The sequence below is a fragment of the Phyllopteryx taeniolatus genome, chromosome 14 (assembly GCF_024500385.1).
Source record: "Phyllopteryx taeniolatus isolate TA_2022b chromosome 14, UOR_Ptae_1.2, whole genome shotgun sequence".
In the NCBI taxonomy this organism is placed as follows: Eukaryota; Metazoa; Chordata; class Actinopteri; order Syngnathiformes; family Syngnathidae; genus Phyllopteryx; species Phyllopteryx taeniolatus.
In genome coordinates this window covers 24,882,235-24,905,673 of record NC_084515.1, presented here as the reverse complement: position 1 = coordinate 24,905,673, position 23,439 = coordinate 24,882,235, and the positions used below count along the sequence as shown (strand labels likewise).

General features: G+C 41.3%; 2 protein-coding genes across 4 annotated transcripts; one reads left to right on the top strand and one right to left on the bottom strand.

Annotated features, from left to right (window-relative positions):
• Window positions 1-494: 494 nt before the first annotated feature.
• retreg1 (reticulophagy regulator 1) lies at window positions 495-18,447 on the bottom strand. Of its 3 annotated transcripts, XR_009791970.1 has the most exons (10): window positions 18,201-18,447; window positions 17,140-17,246; window positions 16,963-16,993; window positions 10,166-10,283; window positions 9,986-10,070; window positions 9,339-9,461; window positions 9,160-9,227; window positions 8,338-8,455; window positions 3,206-3,719; window positions 495-2,835 (listed from the first exon to the last, which is right to left on the bottom strand). XR_009791970.1 is itself a non-coding variant. In XM_061798784.1 (9 exons), exons 1-9 carry the CDS (start codon window positions 18,383-18,385, stop codon window positions 3,289-3,291), a joined length of 1,266 nt encoding a protein of 421 aa, XP_061654768.1. In that variant the 5' UTR covers window positions 18,386-18,447; the 3' UTR covers window positions 495-3,288. The 3 variants fall into 3 exon arrangements, 2 of the variants coding, with proteins under 2 accessions (XP_061654768.1, XP_061654769.1); XM_061798784.1 differs by having other exon boundaries at window positions 495-3,719; XM_061798785.1 differs by lacking the exons at window positions 16,963-16,993; window positions 17,140-17,246 and having other exon boundaries at window positions 495-3,719; window positions 18,201-18,446.
• A 1,156-nt stretch (window positions 18,448-19,603) lies between these two features.
• rnf182 (ring finger protein 182) lies at window positions 19,604-23,312 on the top strand. Its single transcript, XM_061797472.1, has 2 exons — window positions 19,604-20,243; window positions 21,494-23,312. The coding sequence occupies exon 2, from the start codon at window positions 21,507-21,509 to the stop codon at window positions 22,305-22,307; it is 801 nt and encodes a 266-aa protein (XP_061653456.1). The 5' UTR covers window positions 19,604-20,243; window positions 21,494-21,506; the 3' UTR covers window positions 22,308-23,312.
• The last annotated feature ends 127 nt before the right edge of the window (window positions 23,313-23,439 follow it).

Sequence of the window (23,439 nt, the reverse complement as noted above, 5' to 3'; positions counted from 1 at the left end):
AAGTCTCCACTTATGTAGCCTAAAAAACTAGATTTCAGAAATGTGTATAAATGTACAACGGTAGAAGATTAAACATAAAAAATGAGTGAGTATTAATTTATTGGGGTAGCTATAACTGTAGTATTTGTTTAAAAAGTGCTCCTAATAAACATTTGAATTAACAACGCTGTCAGAAGCCACATGGAATTAGCAACATTTCTGCATGACAGCTACATATATCGAAGTCAGGCGAATGTGTGACTACATTACTTCATACATTCCTTCACTGGCACAGACAAATTAACCAGTCCACATTTATCTATAAAACAGTAATTGGCAAGAACCCATCCCTTATCATCGCTCGCTGCTCACTATGCATACCACCACCCGCACTCTCAGTTCAGGTAGGTTTATTAACCTCTTTGTTCCCAGAGTCCAGACTACTTTTGGTTGATCTTCCTTTCAGTTTTTTTTTTTTTTTTTTGCCCCAATCATCTGGAACACTAACGCGATAGTACACGTTCCACTGTAACATTTTATTAACATTGTGGATTCAAGTTACATGGATACATTGATGCATGTCAAACAAGAAATATCTGACAAGCAGAAGGCAACTGAGGACATTTATCGTAATTGTATGATAACATATATGACTATGTTGAGAACATTTTGTCAAGTAAAGCTAGATCAGTTTGGGTCAACAGTCACTGGACATAAAGCAGCAGATTTTTCGGCACTGTTGAACTTAATATTTGTCATCCCGTCATACAAAACCACATGATTATCACACACACACAAGATAATTACACAGATTGTGATTTTAGTATAAAACATGGACAAGGTGCATTGTTTTTTTAATTCATTAAGGTGCGTAAATACTTGATAAGCATTGATACATCATTTGTTCATTTCAGTGAAGCACGAGACAACAATTGTAACTTAAATGAAAATGTTATAAAATGTTTAGAAAGGACAAAGTAAAAAAAAATCCACCCAGCGGGATAAAACTTAAAAAAAAAAAGAGAAACAAATCAGATTGAAGCAATTTGCAACTACACATCGTCACATTACAACTGACATCCATCATTTTTACTGGGTTTTCCTTTTGTTTGCACATTCATTCAATATACATTCCACTATAAACATTAGTTACATTTCTTAATATTGTAGTGAAAGGCCAATAAATCCTTTCAAACAATTATAACCATAGCAACAAAGAACACAACAACCTTTCAGACTGAATTATCATCTGGTCAAAGCGAAACGGCAGACTTCACGTGTCCTTTTAGGCATGGTTGTTTGAGACTTTTTTGTGGGTCTACTAATGATAGAGATGAATACCAAATTTCATGTTCCTAAGTCAAACTGGCTTTGTGGGCTGAATTTTCCCATAATTTCAAGAGGCATCAAACAATTTAGCGACCCCTGGAAATTACCAAGATGACCATAAAATGCCCCCTTCAAACCAAAATTTGTCTTTATCTTTTCCGGCATGGATTCATGATACTTTTTTGTGGGTTTACTCATGATAGACATGCCCACTAAATGTAATGTTTCTAAGTCAAACAAACTGGCTTCAGGGGCTGAATTTTCAAAAACTTGTTGTGGTTGACTTCACATTGTTTTGTTTTATGACCCTAAAATGGCTGCTTCAAACCAAAATGGCAGAATTCTGGTGTCTTTTTTCTACTCTTGATAAACACGTCTATCAAATTTACCGGCTTCGGGGGCTGAATTTTTTAAAATTCCATGAGGCATCAAACAATTTAGCGACCCCTGGAAATGGCTGACATGACCTTAAAATGGCTGCTTTGAACCAAAATGGCAGCCTTCCTGTGCCTTCTCCATCATTGCTTCTTGAGACTTTTTTTCAGAGTCTACTCCTGATAAACACATCCACCAAATTTCACGTCACAAAGTCAAACTGGGTTTGGGAGCTGAATTTAAAAAAAAAACTTGTTGTGGTTGACTTAGTGTTTTGTTTTACAATCCTAAAATGGCAGATATGCATTTTATTGTGGGTCTCCTGATGAAATACCTGACTACCAAATTTCATGCTGTTAAGTCAAACTAGTTTCGGGGGTTTGATTTTTCCAAAAAATTGCAGGAGGCACAACCAAGAGGCATCAAACTTCGCCGCCATGATGCAAAGACACAAATGTCCGCTTCAAACCAACATAACAGACTTCCCGGCATGACTTTTATGAGACTTTTTTGTGGATCTACTCTTGAACCTCGCTAAGTCAAACTGGTTTAGGGGGATACAATTTTTTTAAATTCCAGGGGGCGCTACTGAATACATTTTTGGGGGTTCGCACCCACAACCACAAGCAAACAACTTTTCACCAGGAAGAACACACCTGCCAAATTTGGTAAATTTTGAGAATGTGAAATCCTTCAAAATGGTGATTTATTTGGCCAAAAAATAACACAGTGGTTCCTTGACTTACGAGTGCCCCAACTTAGGAGTTTTTCCACGAGGTACACTTGGCTGACTTTTTTGCTTTGTGCTACAAGCAAAAATTGGAGCTACGCGCAAGCTTCTTAGGACTCACCTTCTGAGGATCCATGGTTGGAAAAAAGACATTTGGCAAAATGCGAGCACAAAGCACAGCAGATATCTGTACAGTGGTGCCTTGAGATATGAGTGACCCGGCTACTGAGTTTTTCAAGATACGAGCTGTGCATCAGTACGTTTTTTTGCTTTGACTTGCAAGCGCAAAATTACAATAAGAGTGCTGTATGGTGGCAGCAAACAAAACTGACTTCACAATAAGCAGCAGTTTAACAAATAGTGAACAACTCTTCAAAAACGAGGCTTCAAGTTGTTTTGTTTCCACTTCCAGTTGAAGTTCACTGTAAAATAAACATTAAAAAATTAATTACAAGTTGTGTATTTCAAACAATTAAACAACTTTGCTTTAGAAATGCCACCGCTAGCTTCATGCTAACGCATAATAAAAATATAAAATAAAAAACCGCCAAAGACGTGCTTATGATTAACATCGATTGTTGCAGTGTTATAACTCTTTAAGCAACAGCTTTTTGAACACAAATGAAGGCGCAACACGTAGACAGACAATATCACAACACTCATAGCTGCCAAAGCTCACCAAGTAAATTTTTTGCAAGAAACACAAAACAATAACAAAACAAAAAAAAAACGACCAAGCAACGGCTTGTAACACGAAAAACTATAAGTTGTGGCACTCATAAGTCAACGTACCCTTGTACGAGTTAAGTGAGTTACGAGCTTGGTCACAGAACGAATTCAACTCGTAAGTCACGGCTCTCCCACCGTCCCGTGCATCAGTGGCGTCTCAGAAGTTTAGCAAAGAACCCGGGGGCTTTGTCATTGCGTTCTTCTGCAGCGGTCTTGACTCCGGCCCCTCCCAGGAGGTCCAGTTCCGCCCCCAGCTGGTCCAGCTCAGCCTGGTCCAGGAGCTCAAAGTCATCGGCCTCGCTGTCCGACTCGTCGGCCGCCTTGGGGAGTCTGAACCCCACGGCCGCCTCCATCCGTTCCTGGATGGCGACAGCGACGGCGTCCCGGACCGCGTTCTGGACCAGGTCGAGGGCGCCGTGCGGGGCCTCTGGCTGCAGCCGAGCGGCGCGCTGGCTCCCAATAGGCTGAGGAAAGCCGAAGTCGTCGTCGTCGTCGTCATCGCCATTAGTGGTGGCCCCGTTGTCCACAGAAGGAAAGTCATGTAGACCCCCAGAGAACACCTCCTCTCTGTCCAGGTCTGGGGGGGGGGGGTGTCAAAGTTCAAAACTGTGATGTCAACATGATGATTTTTGATGATGTCATTGATTAACACATTCATTAATTGAGCCCCTTTCACCCAAAATTGGTTAACTACTAAACACTGTTCTTTTTAATTCATTCATCTAAAAAATTAGATACACCTTAACTTTTAAAAATTATTTTATTCAATAATTGGTTAATCAATTATTATTAAATTAGTCATAAATTAGCTTTAAATAATTGAATTCATTACTATTTAATATTAAAAATTAAGTATTCTCTATATTTTACATACATATTTTAACTATTTTTTTTCATCAAGCATTTACACTACCAGGAGTTTTAGAATATTTGTTGCATTAATTTAGCCCTTTTTTCCCGAAAAGTGGTTAAATGGTAAATGGACTGCATTTATATAGTTAACAAACCTTTTCTAATTAATTTATGTCATAAAATAAATATATACACCTTTAACTTTCTAAAATTATTTTATTAAGTAATTGACAATAAGAATCCTGAAATATTACTATTATTGTTGGAATAATATTACAATAATAATATAATTATTATTGGAATAATACAGTAATTTTCTTCCCCAAAATTGCTACCATCCATCCCGCTTATCCTCACTCGGGTCACGGGCGTGCTGGAGTCTATCCCTGCTACCTTTGGGCAAGCGGCGGGGTACACCCTGAACTGGTCACTAGCCAATCGCAGGGCAAAAATAGACAAACAACCATTCACACTCACATTCACGCCTACTGGCAATTTAGAGTCTTCTATTAACCTACCATGTATGTTTTTGGGATGTGGGAGGAAACCGGAGTACAAAACCCACGCAGGCACGGGGAGAACATGCAAACTCCACAGAGGGGAGGCCGGATTCGAACCAGGGTCCTCAGAACTGTCAGGCAGATATGCTAACCAGTCGTACACCGTGCCGGCCAAAATGTATACATTTTCAACATTTATTTTCTTCATTAAAATACTGGTTACTAATTTATATATTGCAAATACAAATGTAAACTATATTAGTAAAATAAACAATTTCTACATATATTTAACATTTTATTTAAGAATTGGTCCATCAATTCTAAATTGATTATAAAATAATACTACTTAAAATAAATTATTTATGATCAAATAAACATTTTAATTACATTAACTTTTTTCAGCAAGCATTGATATTATCAAGTGTCTATTTGTAGCAGTAATGTAGCCAGTTTTGCCATTTTATGTTTTTAAACTTTTATATACTGTAATTTCTTGTGTATAATGCGCACCCCCCCCCCCCCCCCCAAATGTTCAAAAGTCAATCGTGCGCATTATACATAGGTATAGGGGCAAATGGAAAAAAACTTTCAGATTTTATAAATGTATGTCACCATATAGCCATCATCTGCCTATATTTATGTGTTGTTGTACATGATGGTACAGTGGTTTACCATAATATTACAGTGGTGTAAAAAAGTGTTTGCCCCATTCCTGATTTCTTATTTTCTTTGCATGTTTATCACACTTAATTTTTTTCCATCATCAAACAAATTTAAATATGAGTCAAAGACAACAGAAGTAAACAGAAAATGCAGTTTTTAACTGAAGGTTTTTTTTATTAAGCAGGGCTCAAGACCAAATTGGTTGCATATATGACCTTTCGTCGCACGTTTTAATGGTGCAAAGTCGCCTTTTTTCCACCTCAATCTCCTCCTCCTGCACGAGAGAGAGAGAGAGAGAGAGAGAGGGAGAGAGAGAGAGAGTGCGCGCGAGCGAGCGTTGTCTGGATCAATTGTTTTAAATTCCATTTAAGTCAAAAGAGACACGCAGCAATATTATTGGCTGCCTGCAGCAACATAATTGACTGCTTCTTCCAGAAAGGGCACGCTATTATCAAGTTGAGCCGTGAACTCAACTCACCTGGACTACTACAGAGCAAGCTAGCTAGCCCGAACCTACCATGTTAAGTCTGGTAAGCCTGTAAACTCCTCTTACCGCAAGTCACCTACAGCTTTTGTTTTTCCACACATCATTATGATTATCAATGCTGCTACATTTGTCACGGGAATAAAACCAAAAGTTGTTTTGTCTGAGTGACTTCGCGTATGATCGTCTCAAAATCAAAATTGTGGGCGGGGGGTGGGGCTATACTGCTAACTGAGAGAAAGATTGCCTGCTTAATTTGTCGTTTGTTTTCATTTCTCTCATTACAACAAACAAGGAGTCATGTGCAAAGCTTTTAATAACAAACAAACAAAGCTAACAAATTATCTATCTGTCTGTCTATCCATCCATCCATTTTCTGTACCGCTTTATCTATCTATCTATCTATCTATCTAGCTCGCTAAATCCTGTTTATAGCATGGACATATGAAGATATATGTTAATTTAAAAAGCCGATACGCCTTGAAAGAGGGTTGTATGGGGAAACAAAGTATTATTAAAATAAAGTGCAATAATTCCAGTAGTAATGATTTATCCATGTTCTGTTTGGGACAATGATTTTTAAATAGATAAATTGGTTTATTTTGCTAATAAATAATTAGCAAAATAGTGTGAATAATCATGAACGATACTTTAATATGGTAGTGGTACACTTATGCAGTCGGTTTTAAATGTATGTCAATCATATGGTTGTGGTAATGCTCAAAATGAAGTGGTTTTCCCAGGGGAAGAAGGTTAGGAGTCCTCACTATAAAAACTGGGCCCTCTGAGACGAACAAATGATCAAATAAAAGTAAGCCTTTGTTTGGTTTGTTTTTTATTTAATTGACCTGTGTTGTCTGCCACTGCTTGTTGCGGTTAAAAACTTCTTGTTCACAGTAAAATAGTTTGCAAATCTCCTATCTGGAGTCATGGTCAATCGAAACTTTTTATGCTGTACCTCATCAAAAAATGGTGCGACCAAATGATGTGAGTGGCTTGCCGACCAAAATTACCCCAAGAGCGCAGCGACGACTCATACAAGAGGTCACACAAAAGACTCCACAACAACATCTAAAGAACTGCAGGCCTCACTTGCCTCAAATGAGGTCAGTGTTCATGACTCCACCATAAGAAAGAGACTGGGCAAAAATGGCCTGCATGGCAGAGTTCCAAGATGAAAACCACTGCTGAGCAAAAAGAACTTTAAGGCTTTAAGACTTTTAATGATCCGCAAGACTTTTCGGAAAATACTCTGTGGTCTGATGAGATAAAAGTTGAACTTTTTGAAAGGTGTGTGTCCCATTACATCTGGTGTAAAACTAACACCGCATTTCAGAAAAAGAACATCATACTAACAGTAAAATATGGTGGTGGAGGTGTGATGGTCTGGGACTGTTTTGCTGCTTCAGGACCTGGAAGACTTGCTGTGATAAATGAAACCATGAATTCTGCTGTCTACCAAAAAAATCCTGAAGGAGAATGTCCGGCCATCTGTTCGTGTCCTCAACCCTCGAACGTGGGTTCTACAGCAGGACTATGATCCAAAACACAAAAGCAAGTCCACTTCTGAATGACTGAAGAAAAAAAATGAAGACTTTGGAGTGGCATAGTCAAAGTCCTGGCCTGAATCCTATTGAGATGCTGTGGCATGACCTTAAAAATGTCATGAGTTGTGCCCTGCAGTTCTTTTGTTGGAGACTTTCCACCCCTCTCGCCCTCTCTCTCTTCCTAGTAATCAGCACCACCTGTCATCAACCAGCCTTCATCACCACCTCCATAAAAGCGTTCCAGATCCAAGACTCGAATGCCAGAGTATTAACATTCTCCTGTGGTACAACGGCTCTTAAGCATACAAGTAAGCTACGCCATTCTTCACTATTTTTCTGACCTCCGTGTTTCTCCTTGTCCTCAGTGCTCCCTCCGTGTCCCTCACCGAGTTGACTTCTCCCACCACGCCGCCGAGCCAGCTGCCTGTTCTCGCCACAGCCTGCCACACGTTCCCTGCCTCGACGACCCACCAGCACATGTCGAGGACCATCTCCATTCCCTTTTTCAATAAACCTTTCATCACAACCTCTCAGCCTCCGCCTGCTTCTGGGTCCAGTCTAAATTAACTCGTGACAAAAAAGGCAGTCCATGCTTAAAAACCCTCCAATGTGGCTGAATTACAACAATTTTGCAAAGATGAGCGGGCCAAAATTCCTCCACAGCGTTGTAAGAGACTCATTGCAAGTTATTGCAAACGCTTGACTGCAGTTGTTGCTGCTAAGGGTGGCCCAACCAGTTATTAGGTTTAGGGGCCAATCACTTTCTCACACACGGCCATGTAGGTTTGCATTTTTTTTCTCCCTTAATAATAAAAACCTTCATTTAAAAACTGTATTTTGTTTTTACTTGTGTTGTCTTTGACTAATATTTAAATTTGTTTGATGATGGGAAACATTTAAGGGTGACAAACTAGCAAAAAAAAAAAAAGAAATTAGGAAGGGGGCCAACACCTTTTCACACCACTGTAAAAGCATTTTCATTTTAGGGATAAAACCTCTGTTTTGTTTTTTGAGCAGGCCTACTACGCTACTGTAGTTAAATGTCAGCCGTGATGGTTGTACTTGGAGAGCCAAGTCTTTTCTGATGTAGTACTTGGTGTAAAACGTTTGACAACCACTGATGTACTGGAGATCTAAAAAGTCACTCACCTTCAGAGTTCTCCGTCTGCGGCGTGTTCTCCTCCGACAGATTCAAGTTGTCTGTCCACGTCACCTCCGACACCGACGTGTCCGATACCGACAACTCCTTGCACGCCGCCGAGTCCAACTGACAAGCATGAAACCAAAGGTCTACGTCGTATCTTTTCATGCATTCACACATATCGCAAATAACAAATTTGCTCAAATTACCGATTATTAATAATTAATGATATTCATCATTGGAAGACAATGATCATGTTCATGATTTCTCACAATAATTACCAACAATGATGAACAAGGTAAAGAACAGATAAATATCAATGTGCAACATTTTATTTCTAGAAACCTTTGTCTAGAAAGTGTTTACGTTTTCAAACGATCACTTCTTCAACATTCTGAGGAACTCACAATGACACATCACCGGTGAGCTATTAGGAATGCACCTGCTAGCTTAAAGCTAACACAGAATGGAAAACGCCTTGGACCTTTTAACAATTAGCATCGACAGTCGCGGTGCTAACATAACCCTTTTAAACTACGGATATTTAAACACAAAAGGTGGAGCAACACATTTCGACATACAATATCACAATACTAACAGGCATATATTCTTTATCATCTGCAAAATAACGACTATATTACTGCACCCTACTGAGACAACGAGAGTCTTGGTGAATAACCAGAAGGAGCAGCACAATGAATCAAATTGAAGCATTAAATCATGAGACTGTTTAATTCTTTACATTCTATTTAATTATGTTATGCTGATTATGCTAACATAGATAATGTGTTTGCACTCCTTAGTTTATTGAGACATGACCGCAAGCTCACCTTGGGAAACATGGAGGAGAGATCAGACTCCACGGACTCCTCAATCTGAGCCTTCAGGATTCTTTTTTCTGCAGTACCACACAAGACCACTTCAGTCCAGTCCACCATTTAATAGACCACAAGCTAACAAACGAACTAACGAGCATGCATGCAATTTGTTTTGAGTGTGATGTCATCACCGTGATCCTCTTTTATCTTCCGCAGCAACGCCGCCACGCCAAAGTCCAGTTTCTGCAAAACCGGCTTCAGCCACAAGGATGCCTCCGGAGACGAAAGCACAGGCCATAGGAAGACCGACAACACTGGAAATAGAATGAGCATAGATCGGAATGATTGTAGAGCAGAATGGTCATTGGATAGATTGGTCATAGATCAGGACTGTCATGGATTGGAATTGTCATAGGTTAGATCCGAATGGTTGAAACATACTCTTAATTTTACTTTGACTGTGCACAAGGTGCATTCAAGGACCGCCAACCAAACAGGGCATCTCAAACAGACGATTAAATACCATCAATGAGTTAAACAACACCAACGTCAACACTAAGATTCCATCAGATAGTGCTAACCATTGACCTGAGCACAAAAATAGAGACTAGATGGGATTTTCTGCAAATAATATAAGGCAGATTCCCCTAGAAAATCTGTGATTATACAAATTCACAAATGCCAAAGGTGAATATGCGGGATTAACTTTAAACAGGCACCATGTCTTCGGCCACAAGTGAGTTCATCCTAGAAAGTCAACCATCACTGTAGCCCTCCAGCAGTCGGGGCTTTATGGCTGTGTATCGATGAGGTGGACAGATTTGAGAATAGCACCCACCAAGAAAGTAGGAGATGATAATCCCTGGAATGTACCGTCCCACGACAGCAAAGAAAGTGCAGAAGCTACACACCAGCAAGCAGAACTGAAGAAGAAGAAAGAAGAACACAGAAGAAGCTCATCACGAGGATGATGAGGAAGATGACAATGATGTAGTGGATGTAGGGTGGACAGCCTCACCTTGCCGGGGTTCTGCTGCTTGAAGGCTGACGTCTCCTGCAGGAACAGGTGCAGAGAGCTGCTCAGGTGGAGTTCTGAGCCTGAGTCCTGGGCTGAGTCCGGGTCCATTATCTCACAGCTGAAAGACACCCAAAGACAGCAGCAGTTTGCCAATCATTTGCCAGTCAACAATTGTTCCTGAAAAAAGGCTTTAAGCTGTTTATTGATCCACACAGTTGAAGTTTACTCTCAAAATAAACAGAAAAATAAAAGAATGTCACCTTGTGTTATTAAATACAACCACATAGCTTGAAGTCCGCTTAGCTAAATGCTAACATAAAATGCAAAACAACATAGTCAGGCTAACAAATAGCATCCATGTGGCGTTGTTGTAACCTTTTAACCAGCGGATATTTGACCACAAACGGTGCAGCAAAGCATGTAGATAGCAAATATAACAATACTCATAGGCATAATATATTCTTTCTCCTCTGCGAAGAATGACTAATGTTCAACCAATTTACCTGGTACTCCAGTCACTCGATTCGTTTTCCACTGAACTTAAAAAAGTATTTGATCACCCCATTCAGGGAAGAGAAACCAGACTGCGAAAGAGAGCACGAGAGAGGGGGGTCCGAGCACGTAAGATCACTCCCACCGTGAGCACCTCGCCATCAGCATCTCATCCGCCTTCTGCACCTCCGACTGCACCTGATGCACCCATACACACTGGTAACACCCGAATAGATCCCCAGGAACGTCAGCGTCCTGTCATCCAGCGGCTGTGCATTTATTGCGGTCAATCAGGTCATTTCATTGCAACTTGCCCTCTGCAACCCAAAAGACCAGGCTCACCACGTTCCGAGAGCACCGTGGTGAGCCAAACCACCATTTACTCTAGCTGTCCCTCCCATATGACCGTACCTGCTTGTATTCTAGGTTCCGCTCGCAACACAGCCATAATGGCTCTTATTGATTCCAGTGCAGATGATAACTTTATTCAGGAAGGATGAGCACATCAGCTCCAACTCTCTCTCCAACCACTCACGTCTCCCGAAGAAAGTCACAATCCTGGATGGCTGAGTCATCTCATCAAACAGTGCCATTCACCTTGCTGATTTCTGGAAATCACCGTGAGAGCATCTCTCTTTTTGTTATCCCTTCCCCTGAGACCCTATTTGTCCTCGGAATTCCCTGACTCAGAAAACATAACCCCGCCATAGACTGGATGCACTTATCTATCACCGGATGGAGTCCTCACTGCCTGCTCTCTGCTATACCGCCTTCTCGTAAACCACCACCATCTGCCACGCCGGATGACCTCTCCCATGTCCCCAAAGAATATCGTGATCTCTATCCAGTGTTCAATAAAGACCTGGCCATCATCCGCAACAACAGCAAGGTCGCACTTCCCCTCACCAGCCTCACATCCACCAGTTTCCCCTTTCAGTGGACCCCAATAATTACCAATAATATCAAAATACGGCGATAGCATGACATTAGATATATACTTGAAGAAAAATAGCTAAACTCTCACTAGTCGATACAATGACGATATTTTGCCAAGAAAACAGTAGCACATCACAGTAATTGAGCAATAATCGATATTTTGGAAGAAAACCATCTATGTAAACTCAAAAATATGATATTGATAACATTGTGATACTAAATGTAACTCATGTTATTATGGCCATATTCTGCTAACGATACCAACAATATCATGATACAGTGACGTCATTGATCGGCTCCGCAAAAGACATTAACTCTGCGTCCAAAAGCTAGTTTATTTTTAGCCTTGTCGCGTGTCTTTTGACGTAGTACTGTAAATATCTGACAGCCTAAGAAGTTATTTAAATTTTTTTAAAATAAATAAAATGTCGGCGGTGTGGGACAGACAACACGTCGGAGACAGGCAACACGTAATGCCCGGATCAGACTACACTATGACTACTGCGATAAAATCCTGTATTCCGGTACCACCGCATCATGTTTTTTACGATCATTGGGCTTTATCTTGTCAACTCAAATGCAACCGGATACACTCGTTACCGTGGCCATGACAACAAGAGTGGAGCGCACCAACGGTATTATAAAGACAAATTGAGGAAAAACGTGTGTTGGTGGTGAGGACAGGAGAGGACGTTCGTTTAAGGTTTGCTTGAGGTAGGTTCACATACTTTTAATAAGATACGGCTCACAAGCAGGCAATAAAATGTTATGTAGCCTAGCAAGCTAGCGGTAGCACGAATGGTTGGACGTAAACATGCCGGGGTTCTTTCGAATCATGCTCTAAAGTTTTGGTGTGGGTGAAGTCATTTAATTAAAAATAAAGTAATTTAATTAAGTAAGTTAGCACCCATTATTTCTGTCCTGTTGTAATGTTGGTTTGACCTGACTGATTAGAATACATGATCTGACTAGAGCAGTGATTTCCAAACTTTATGGAGCCAAGGAACAACAATCTCACGGCACACCAACAAACAAAAATGTCACAAAAAGTGGATACATTAATTACTGTATTAACTTCCTGCCATCTAATAGAAGACCATTCATTTGTTCTGTCTGTCACGATGCCTCATTAGCATAAATAGAGGAACAAAGATACCTTATTGATTGTAAATATAATTTTTGGAGCAATTAAGTACACAAGTATATACAGTAAATGAACAGGTCATTTAAATAGACACATTCCTCCATCTTGTGATCAGATCGCTGATCAGTTATCGTTTTTTTAAACTCGCTGATCGGCCCCAAAACTCCTGATCGTGTAAAGCCTAGTGACAATACAATGGTATAACGATATTTGCTAACGATACAAATAATATTACGATACAGCAATTGTGAAATAATCAATATGATGAAAGATAGCATGATACAATATTATGACGATATTTTGTAACAATACCAATCGTCAAAATAGTGATTGGGCAATGTTAGACATACTGGAAGAAAAACATCTAAACTCACCATTCGATACAACCATATTTTGCCAACGATACCAATAACATCATGTTACAGTTATTGCGCAATAATATAATATATAATAATAATAATAACATATAATGGGAGAAAACAATCTACGATACATTGTAATATCTATGGAACTCATGAGATGTATGATATTACGACACATATATATATATATATATATATATATATATATATATTATGACTGCATGAAAATCGATCATTGGAGGAAAACTCTCTATGTACATCACGGTATGATAGTATCATGATATTTTGCCAGCCAAACAGATAATATTACGATACAGCAATTGTGCAATAATTGATATGTATGCAAGAAAACCAACTGTGTAACTCCTGATATAATATTATGACGATATTTTGGTAACAATATTGATTGTATCGAAATACAATGATGGTGCAATATCAGATATACCGGAAGACAAACATTGACGTAAACTCACCATTCGGGCATATTTTGCCGATGATACCAATGACACGATTCAGTGACGAATAAATACATAAATGATGTGATGGGCAAACAATCTACAACACATAACAATCTAACACACAATATGATATTATCCCAATCAATTTTGCCAACAATACAAATCCTATTGCGATACAGACATTGTACGATACATTGGGAAATAAAACATTGGTTGTAACTCACGATACGGCATCAAAAACATTGATACAATATCATGACGATATTTTTTAATGTCTCCTAGTTCTGGTCTCGTACCTCAGTCCTGCTCCACGGTCTTGAGGTGACAACCTGGCAATAGATCCAAAACAAAGCAACAAAAAAAAAAAATAATAATAATTTTTTTTTGTTTTTTTAAATCAGTGTGTCCAAGCGTTCGAGTGCATGCGTACGGATTCCAGCGGCGGTTGGCGGTCAGTGCAACGCTGTGGAAACGCGTGTTTACGCTAAATGAAGTCCTGCTCGCCTATTTGAAGGCCTGCACGCTAAAAATAACAACAGTCACACTACTTGGTGACGAAGGCCGACAGCAGGACGGCACACCCACGTAAAACACACAAACACTAAAACACACGTACACACATTCTCCCAAACAAACGTTCACACACACGCGGACATACACTTTCTCATAAACAAATGTTCATGCACACATTATTATTATGCTTCTGGGTTTTCAAATATTAAAAAATCAAGTAGGCGGCACAGTGAGCAACTGGTTAGCCTATCTGCCTCACAGTTCTGAGGACCCGGGTTCAAATCCGGCCTTGCTCTGTTGAGGAAACCGGAGTACCCGGAGAAAATCCACCCAGGCACGGGGAGAACATGCAAACCCCACACAGGCAGGGCCGGGATTTGAACCCCGGTCCCCAGAACTGTGAGGCAGACACTCTAACCAGTCGTCCACCGTGCCGGCAATGAAAAAAAAATCAAGTATTTAAAAATTTTAATATAGTAAATAACATTTTGACATGACGAAATCATTTGTTTGCTTGTTTATAACAAATAAACATCAGCTGCCTCTCGTCCAATTAGAGAGCTCGCTGAAGAACACATACCCTGCCAGGAAAGCCACCTTATTGGTTCGACCATCTGGCAATGCCAAAGACGTTCCGGATGTAAGGAAACAGCTGAGTCATTTACACACACACAAAAACACGCGCACTCGCCGTTCAGTTTTTGCAAGTGTTGGGACACTTTAGGTTTTGTTGTGGGAACACCCAGCACGTCATTCCTCGAAGACCACCACATCACACGCTCCGGAGTCACATGTTTTTACCCTCTGTTACTACATCCAAGTATACACACACACGGTTCGTGTGTTGCCTCAGTGATAAGCCTTGATTGACAGCTACAAGAGGCGCACATGATGTTTGTACTCTTTTGCTCGGGTGATACACATTCAGACATACGCGTACGTACACGTTCACACACACATATGTACACTCATGCACACACAAACACATACATCCAGACACACACATCCAAAAAACACACGCACGCACACACACACACAGAAAAACACTTACACACACACATATATTCACAGACCCACACACACTTAGACACATACTATATACACAAACACACTAAGATGCACTTGTACGCACACATACACGCACGAATGATTTTAAGTGATTTAAGAGGCCTGGATTGACAGCTATGCTACCCACGTTCATAAAAAAAAATGTGTGACTTGTGAATGTTATACTAATATAATATTATTTACTAATGGCTTCCTTTTCAATGACATCATTGTTGTAATATTCCAACAATAGTACACACAGTAATGCACACGCGCACGCAATTAAGGAGGTGACATTTGCGTGCGTGTGTGTGTGTGTGTGTGTGTGTGTGTGTGTGTGTGTGGACAAACGTGTCAGCTGTCAGGAGCGCTAATCTCCCACAATCCTTTGCATGAGCGCACCAAGCAGTCACATGATGCCAGACGGACAGACACAGGTGACAAACAGCGACGACATAACGGCAACACCAGCGACAGCCACGTGGAGGACGGCTGGACGGACAGACATCATGTCGATAAATATATAGACAGACATCTTTTGTATTGTATGTAATATGGCAGCCGCCAAAGATCGATGGATAGCTTAAACACAAACACATAATGGGAAATGCCAAAGACACGCTAACAAATAGCCTATCTATGTGACGGCGTTATAGCTCTTAAAGCAACGGATATTTGAACACGAACGGTGAAGCAACACATGTAGACAGACAATACAACAACACTCACAGGCATATATTAAATTGAAGCAAAAAAAAAATAATGTGGCAAAAGCTATTTTATTTCTTTACATAGTATTTGAGGACCCCAAAATGTAAATCCATGTTTTGCTTCGAAATGCATTCAATATATTTGAAGATAAGGGCTGAAAACCTAGGCAAAGTCTGAGAACAACATAATACTGAATTGTTGACGTATGACTTAAAACTGTTCTTCACCTTCTGAATGTTCCTAATTATATTGTGGTGGGGCTAAAAAGTATCCTCGTGAGGTCATGAGGATCACACAACAATGCAGCAAGCGCCCTTATTCCATGCAGTGACCATTCGGTGGAATTGCAATTTCCTTGTTCATAAACCCACTTCGACTAGAATGGCGTCCAATTGGCCACGAAACTATGCCCACAACTTGAAAAAAAAAATACACTTTCCCTCGAGTGTGATGTGCTTTGCGTGATTTGGCTGACTTATCTTGCCTGTGGCACATTGTGTTTGCGAGGCGGTGGCGCCGGACGTCAGTGCACGTCTTTGATTGACAGGGAGAGACGGGATTTTCAGTGACACGCCCACAGTGTCTAGAAGCTGAAACAATGTCTCAATTCTTGACCATTTTGAGGCTTGATTTCACATACTTTGAGATTTTATCCATTCATTCGTTGTCTGCCTTGTTGACAAGACTTTGCTGTGATGTGTCAAATTTAAAAAGACAGTTTTTTGTCTCTTTTGGGGGTTTTAATGATGCCATGACTGTTTTTCTTGTGTAAAGTACGATATTATAGAGTGTTATTTTCTTGTTAAAAACACACATTACAAACATTTTTGTTGGATATTTTTGGAGGGAGCCTCGAACAGATTTATGGCATTTCCATTTATTTCAATGAATTTAATAAAACTCATATCTCAAGTCACGACTATACTCGGCATTTGCATGAGACAGAACCGCCCCCCAAAACCGAGTGATTTTGAGCAGTGGATGTTCAGTGTCCTGTAATTGTTCATCCTTTTGGATTTCTACAAAAATAATATCAAAGAGCCTTGGAATTGTTTGCAATTGTGAATAAAAATGTAAAATATCTTCCTTTAAAAGTTTTTGTACGTATGTGGGAACCGTGGAGGATTTTCTTACCTTGCCAACATTTTGCACCACACGCGATCTCCTGCAAACAAGACAAAGCAGGAATTCAGAAAGGGAAAAAATAAATAAATAAATAAATCTGACTTTTTAAACTGGACCAAACCACTAATGAACTAAGTGACTTGATTTAATTTGAAGTCTGGCAAAGTGAATGCATGCGGTTGTTACCTTTGCTTCTGGAGCCAAATGCATCCCTGACGGTTGCCATGACGACCATCAGAGCCAGCAGGAGCGCGAGCAAGCAGTACACTTGCAACCAACTGCAGGCCAACAACCTGCATAGCGCACTTATACATTAGTACACAGGGTGCCTCGAGAGCAAAGTTTTATTTGTTTTGTTACCACGCTTGTAACTCAAAACACTCAAATCTCAAATCGTTTTCCCCCATTGAAATAAAAGGAAATGCCATTAATCTGTTCCAGCCACCCCCCCAAAAAAATTTATCATCTATAGTACTTTTTAAAACAGAATAATAGCATAGTAAAATAGAATGCAAAGATATTGTGTGGCCGACTGGTTAGCACATCCACCTCACAGTTCTGAGGACCCGGGCTCAAATCCCGGCCTCGCCTGCGTGGAGTTTGCATGTTCTCCCCGTGCCTGCGTGGGTTTTCTCCGGGTACTCCGGTTTCCTCCCACATTACAAAAACATGCATAGTAGGTTACCCTAGTGAGGATAACCAGCTCCGCTTATCACTGACTGGTGACCAGTCTGTTGTTCTCTATATGCGGCGTGACATTAATTTCGAAATAGTCCATTGTTTTTCTTTGTTTTGTACAAGTGGCGAGCGACCGGTCCTGGGTGTACCCCGCCTCTTGTCACTCCAGCTCACCCTAATGAGGACAAGCGCTATCAAAAATGGATGGATGGATGTAACTGGTAATTATTAATCATTTTAGTTTATTATTCATATCCAAATGTGAGAAGCACTCAGGTATGCATGGGGGAGCAGGTGCCTGCCCTGATTCCAAAATCTGAGCCAGCTACAACATTTACACATTTTCCATATTCCATACATATCTCCATTTTCTTTTAAAGGCCACATAAGGGAAAGGTATGATAGTATTAATAGAATGACAAAGCACAAACACATCAACATAAATCAAGCATCTTCCTTTTTTAAAGTAAATTGTAAAAAAATAATAATACATGAACATTTAATAAAATGGACATAAAGATCGGGTACAAGTGTTGTTGTTGAATGTCTGCGTCATGCTGCTGACTTACCAGATCGTCGCGTTGGCTGCAGCGAACAAGGCAAAAGTCCTGCTCGCTCGCAGCTTCCAGTCCACCAGGCGGGACAGGAGACCCCCAGTAGGCCGTCTGAGGGGTGCCTCCTCCCGGGCGGACAAGCCGGGCGGCGCCTCCTCCGCGCCGCCGGCTGAGCTTCCTGCTTCCCGGTTCGCCAGCATCAAAACTCCGCCGCCAAGGAGCCGAACTCCTCCCGTCCTCCAGTCTATGTACTCGGTCCGCGTCAAGTTACATTACGCTTACTACAACTGTACTTCCGGCGAGAGCTTTTCAAAATAAATCTCACTATGCTCAGTACCGGAAGTACAATATTTCAGCTCTTTTTATCTATTATGCATTTTTCAAATCTTAAACCAGTTCCCATGTGTCTTAATAAAATCTCGGAGCACAATTTACACCCACTCTGTGTTGACAAAGTATCACTTTGTCGCAATATTTAATGACAATTACGACAACTCTCACTCGCTAGTTTATTTGATACGGACATCACAAAACAAGGCAAACGATGCATTGAGCCAAGTGTTTTAGTGCTAATTATCAACGCTTGTCCACAAGAGGCTTATTAGAAGGTAGATAAAATACAATAGGGTAAATAAAATACAAGACGGTAGATGAACGACAAAAATACGTGTATAGAATATTGAGTTAGTTATAAGTTAGCTAGCCACTTTATGGCAGGTAGTTCTATTACGAGCAACTAAGAACTGTACTTGTACTCTAAAACAAAACAAAACAAAAAAAAAAAGCAACAAGCAACAAATTTGAGTTGGATGCCCACGAAAACCCGTTTGGAGGCCACCCCCCCTTCGCATTCCCTCAACCCCCCATTTGCACACCACTGAAACTATCAATCAATCCAACTTAATTTGTAAGCGCTTTTCATACAAAACAAAATGCAACTCTAAGCGCTTTACATTAATTTGTATGTAAAAATCAAGTCAGTTTCGCCCGTCACTTGTCCACATGGACACAGACACGCACACACATAGGCAAGGCCGGATTTGAACTCGAACCTCAGAACTGTGAGGCAGACGCTCTAACCACTCATCCATCGTGCCGCACAGATTCAACCCAATTTGATCAATTAACACCGGACAAACCCACAGAAAACCAGTGCACGGGCACTATATTGTCACCCAAGTTGACATAACATCTCTATTCAGTACAATGCAACACAACTGGCACATTATCATGTGCAAGGAATATTGCACAATAAATTCAATTGAGGCATTAAAACATGACGGACAAACATTTAATTCTTTACATTCTATTGAATAATGTCATTGATGTATGTTTTTATAAAGTAAAATATTTTAGAGTCCCATTAAAAAAAAAAACACATTCTAAAAAACTGTGTGTGTGGGGGGGGGGGGACATCTCAGTAGCACCTTGTGGGACTCCTTTGTGTGTGCGTGCATGTGTCTGCGTGTTTGTGTGTGTGCGCGCGCGTGTGTGTGCTTGTGTGTGTAGCTTTACATTACCTTAGCGGTTGATTTCATTTCATATTTGTGAAACAGTCACTGTGTGTGTGTGTGTGTGTGTGTGTGTGTGTGTGTGTGTGTGTGTGTGTGTGTGTGTGTGCTTGGACAAACGGCCAGGAGGTCACTTAGTGTGCCAGCCACTAATTGGAGCAAATTTGACTGAGCAAGAAAAGAGCCGGCTCGAAAATTCCAGCGCTGCTTTGCACAGGCCGCTCTTTGTTGTCCCTTGCCTTCTATTTGTTCTCTTGTGTGCTGTGTTAACAGTTATCTCGCTCTCGCTCACACGCTTCCCCTTGAAAGGGTCTTTAGCCCCTCCGCCCCCCCAAAAGCGAAGCTCACAGAACACCACACAAGTCAGACGGGACCTCACCAGGGTCTTCTGCCTGCCGGGACCACCGCCGCCGCCATGATCCTGAGGCCTCCAGAGGAGTCGGGACTTGTCTTCGTAAAATGGAACACGGTTACCCCTTATTGGTCGTCCAGGGGAGGCTGAGCCTGGAGTCCAGTTGGTGGGACTCTCCTGCTGATCTTCTGTCAGGTTGGTAGAGGAGGAGACTCCAATCACATGACTTGACTTGAGTCAGACTTAGTTAGGACCCGATTGTCTTTAAACTTATGAAAGACTCCACATGACTTTGACTTGGAGACTCGACTCGACAAGGCTAGCCTGCTTACATTTTAAAATCGGCATTTTCGAGGTGGTGTGCCATTTGTTTTGTTTTGGAAAGAAAAGCAATTTTCTTGTGTAGTGTGCGAAGCTTGCAACCCACCAGCAGATGATGACACTGAGTAAAGAGTACTGTGCAGTATCCCAGAGGGAGGTCCAAAGATTACTTCATTTGGATTCCAGGATTATGTTTTTAATAATTTAGGGGAAAAGAAAAGTAGCAACATGTAAGGTTTGCAACGTAAACACAAGAGACATAACAACTACGACGTCTAACTTCCAGTGTCACAATAAAACGCACAAAAACAGGTAAGCTATGTTAACTTGACAGCTTAGCTCACCGATAGCTGGTTAAATGTGAACTAAGCTTTATGTTAGTTATGTGTTTACATGAGAAGAAATTAAGCCATCCACAATACAGAGATTGGTTTTGGAACCATTAAAATGTATGTGGTTGTGAGTGTGGGCAAAAGATGAAAGAGTAAAAGAGAGTTGTTGGCTTCAAAGGGAGTGGTTGGCTGATGTGAAAGCACTGAGTTTGTATGTGCACAGTAAAGTGACATGACTGGTTCTCGTCTTTTTATTTACCGCATCTCCACAATCTGATCAATATACACTACAGATGGACAAAAAAAAAGATGTATGCTGTCGGCTTCACACCTCGGCCTTTCGCTATTGTTTTTGAGGAGACAGACTACAGTCACTTGTTGTGTATTTATTCTGATTATACCAACTGTTGGAATTCACTATTAAAGCTACAAAACACACTAAAACCTGTTGTAGAATATCAAATACAAAATGTCCCAATACAGACGAGACTTTCGGGATTTTTTTTTTTCCACGGTTACTCGGTTGAAACTTCCAAAGGTTCTGGTACACACAGAAGGATTTTTCCAATAAAACATCAGGCATTTATCAGTTTTGGTCGTATTATGTGCGCCAATAAGTTCAACCTGTAACACGTCCACACACATAAGGATTCTGTTCCACCATCGGTCTGGAAACAAGTCCTCTGAGGCCGAAATCTTGCTTGAGTTTTGCCACAGTAACTTGGGACTTGCTTGAAACTCGCAGGTTAAGATTTGAAACTTATAGTGTGTGACTTCCTCCCACCTGCACAGGTTGGAATTTGAGATGATTGGAGACGTGAGCAGCCATGGGGAGCGTCAGAACGCGGAGGAGCTGGAGTGCAAGATCTGCTACTGCGGCTACAACTTGGGGAGCCGCCGACCCAAGGTTCTGGAATGCTGCCACCGCCTATGTGCCAAGTGCCTCGCCAAGATTCAGGACCTAGGAGAGTCGCCTCCCAGCACCGTGATCTGCCCCTTCTGCCGTTACGTCACCAGGCTACTCGGAGAGGCGGCCAGCAGTCTCCCGGACGACTACAACCTGCTAACCGCATTGGCGCTAGGGAGCTGCAGCCAGAGGTCCCAGAGGAACCTTCATTTCCACCAAGACGAACTGCTCCTGAACCCCCGGCACCTGAGCTCCTTGATGGGAAACGAACCGACCTCGACGTCCCCTTCGTCCACCTCTGCTTACTCCTCCATCCGAGGCTCTCCTAACTTTGTGGTCATCACCATCATGGAGCCTCCGCCGGCCTCCTCCCCAGGGCAGGACCAGCCCGGCGGAAACCTGATCTCCAACCGGGGGTTCCGCTCCTCCAGCCAAGACTCCATGGCGTCCATCACGCAGAGGTGGACCCTGTGGAACTGCGCCGCCCTGCTGTGCCAAACGTCGGCCCGGGCCCTGGTGTGGGTGCTAGGCCTGCTCTACTTCAGCTCGCTGCCCATGGGCGTGTACCTCCTCATCATGCAGCAGACCACTGTGGGGGTCCTGCTGGTGAGCCTGGTCCCCGCCAGCCTGGTCATGGTGATTGTCTACGGCTTCTGCCAGTGTGTATGCCAGGAGGTCTGGAACTGCATGCCACCGTAGCGGGACCTCTTGTACCTCGGACTGAAAGTGGGTTAAGAGTGGGGCCAACGCATAGGAGTCTCCTCATCTGTTCAGTATTAAACTTTTTTGTCCCGTTAGGGCCACCGTACTTCAAGCAGCTGACTCAAAACAACACACTACAGTGGTACACTGCACAAACTCAAAATCTTACCAAGAATATTTGTCTTCTAGTCAAAACGAATCTGATTCCACTTACAATAAAACTGAGTCATCATCTAAAAAGTCACTTGTTTCATGATTGTTTTTACTTGAAATAAGTGGAAAAAAAATTTAAGATTTTTTTTCTTACTCCACTGGCAATGTTTTCTACTTATTTCAAGTGTAATTCTGCTTGAAACGAGTGAAAATTGTTTGAAACGTCACTTTTTAGGTGATGCGTCTTAATTTAAGTGTAATCAGATTAGGTTTGACTGGAAATACATTTTTTGTAAGATTTTGAGTTGTTGCAGTCTACGTTGACTTACGAGTGTCTCAATTTTTTGGAGTTATGAGCCGATTATTATTTTTTTCCCTAGGAATTATGAGTGAGCTTCAGATACGTCGCTGACGCACTGGGACAAACACACGAATACAAAATTAGGTAAATGAATAAATACAATGAGAACACTCACAAGGAGCAGCTGTAGGCCCACAACTCAAACCCAGACGCTCACACGAAGACTAATGTTCTTGTCCCTCAGTAGGCCACACCTCTTAAAGGCACACTACAAACACGTTTACAGCTGTTGTTGTGGCTTGGCTTGTCCCGACGTACGGTTGTAATTGTAAAGACACTTCATGAAAGCAGTTTGACTTTACAGAAAACGGACGGATGGATTGATTTTTACTACTTCTACTACATGTATTTTTGTTCTCCCTTTGACATTTTGCGCCCCCGTTCATAGAGGACATTTACATTAATTTACATTAATGTGTCTTTAATATTTGTTAAAGCATAGTAAAATAAATCAATTAATAAATACAATAAACGTTATCCATCCCCCATGTATGCAGCAAGCAGCCTTCCTGATTATTGTCTTTCATGTTGCTTTTTAATTCTACCCAAAAAGTGCTCGCTTGTCACTGATGCTCTCCATGGGCCTTGGAGCGGCTCTCAACAAGTCACCGTTTT

Coding starts and splice junctions, on each gene's coding strand:
- retreg1 (XM_061798784.1), bottom strand. CDS start 18,385: ATGCTGGCGAACCGGGAAGCAGGAAGCTCAGCCGGCGGCGCGGAGGAG. Junction 10,284..16,962: donor TGGTGCAAAATGTTGGCAAG/GTAAGAAAATCC, acceptor GGTGTCTTTCAG/CTGTGAGATAATGGACCCGG. Junction 9,462..9,985: donor TATCATCTCCTACTTTCTTG/GTGGGTGCTATT, acceptor TTCTATTTCCAG/TGTTGTCGGTCTTCCTATGG.
- rnf182 (XM_061797472.1), top strand. CDS start 21,507: ATGATTGGAGACGTGAGCAGCCATGGGGAGCGTCAGAACGCGGAGGAG.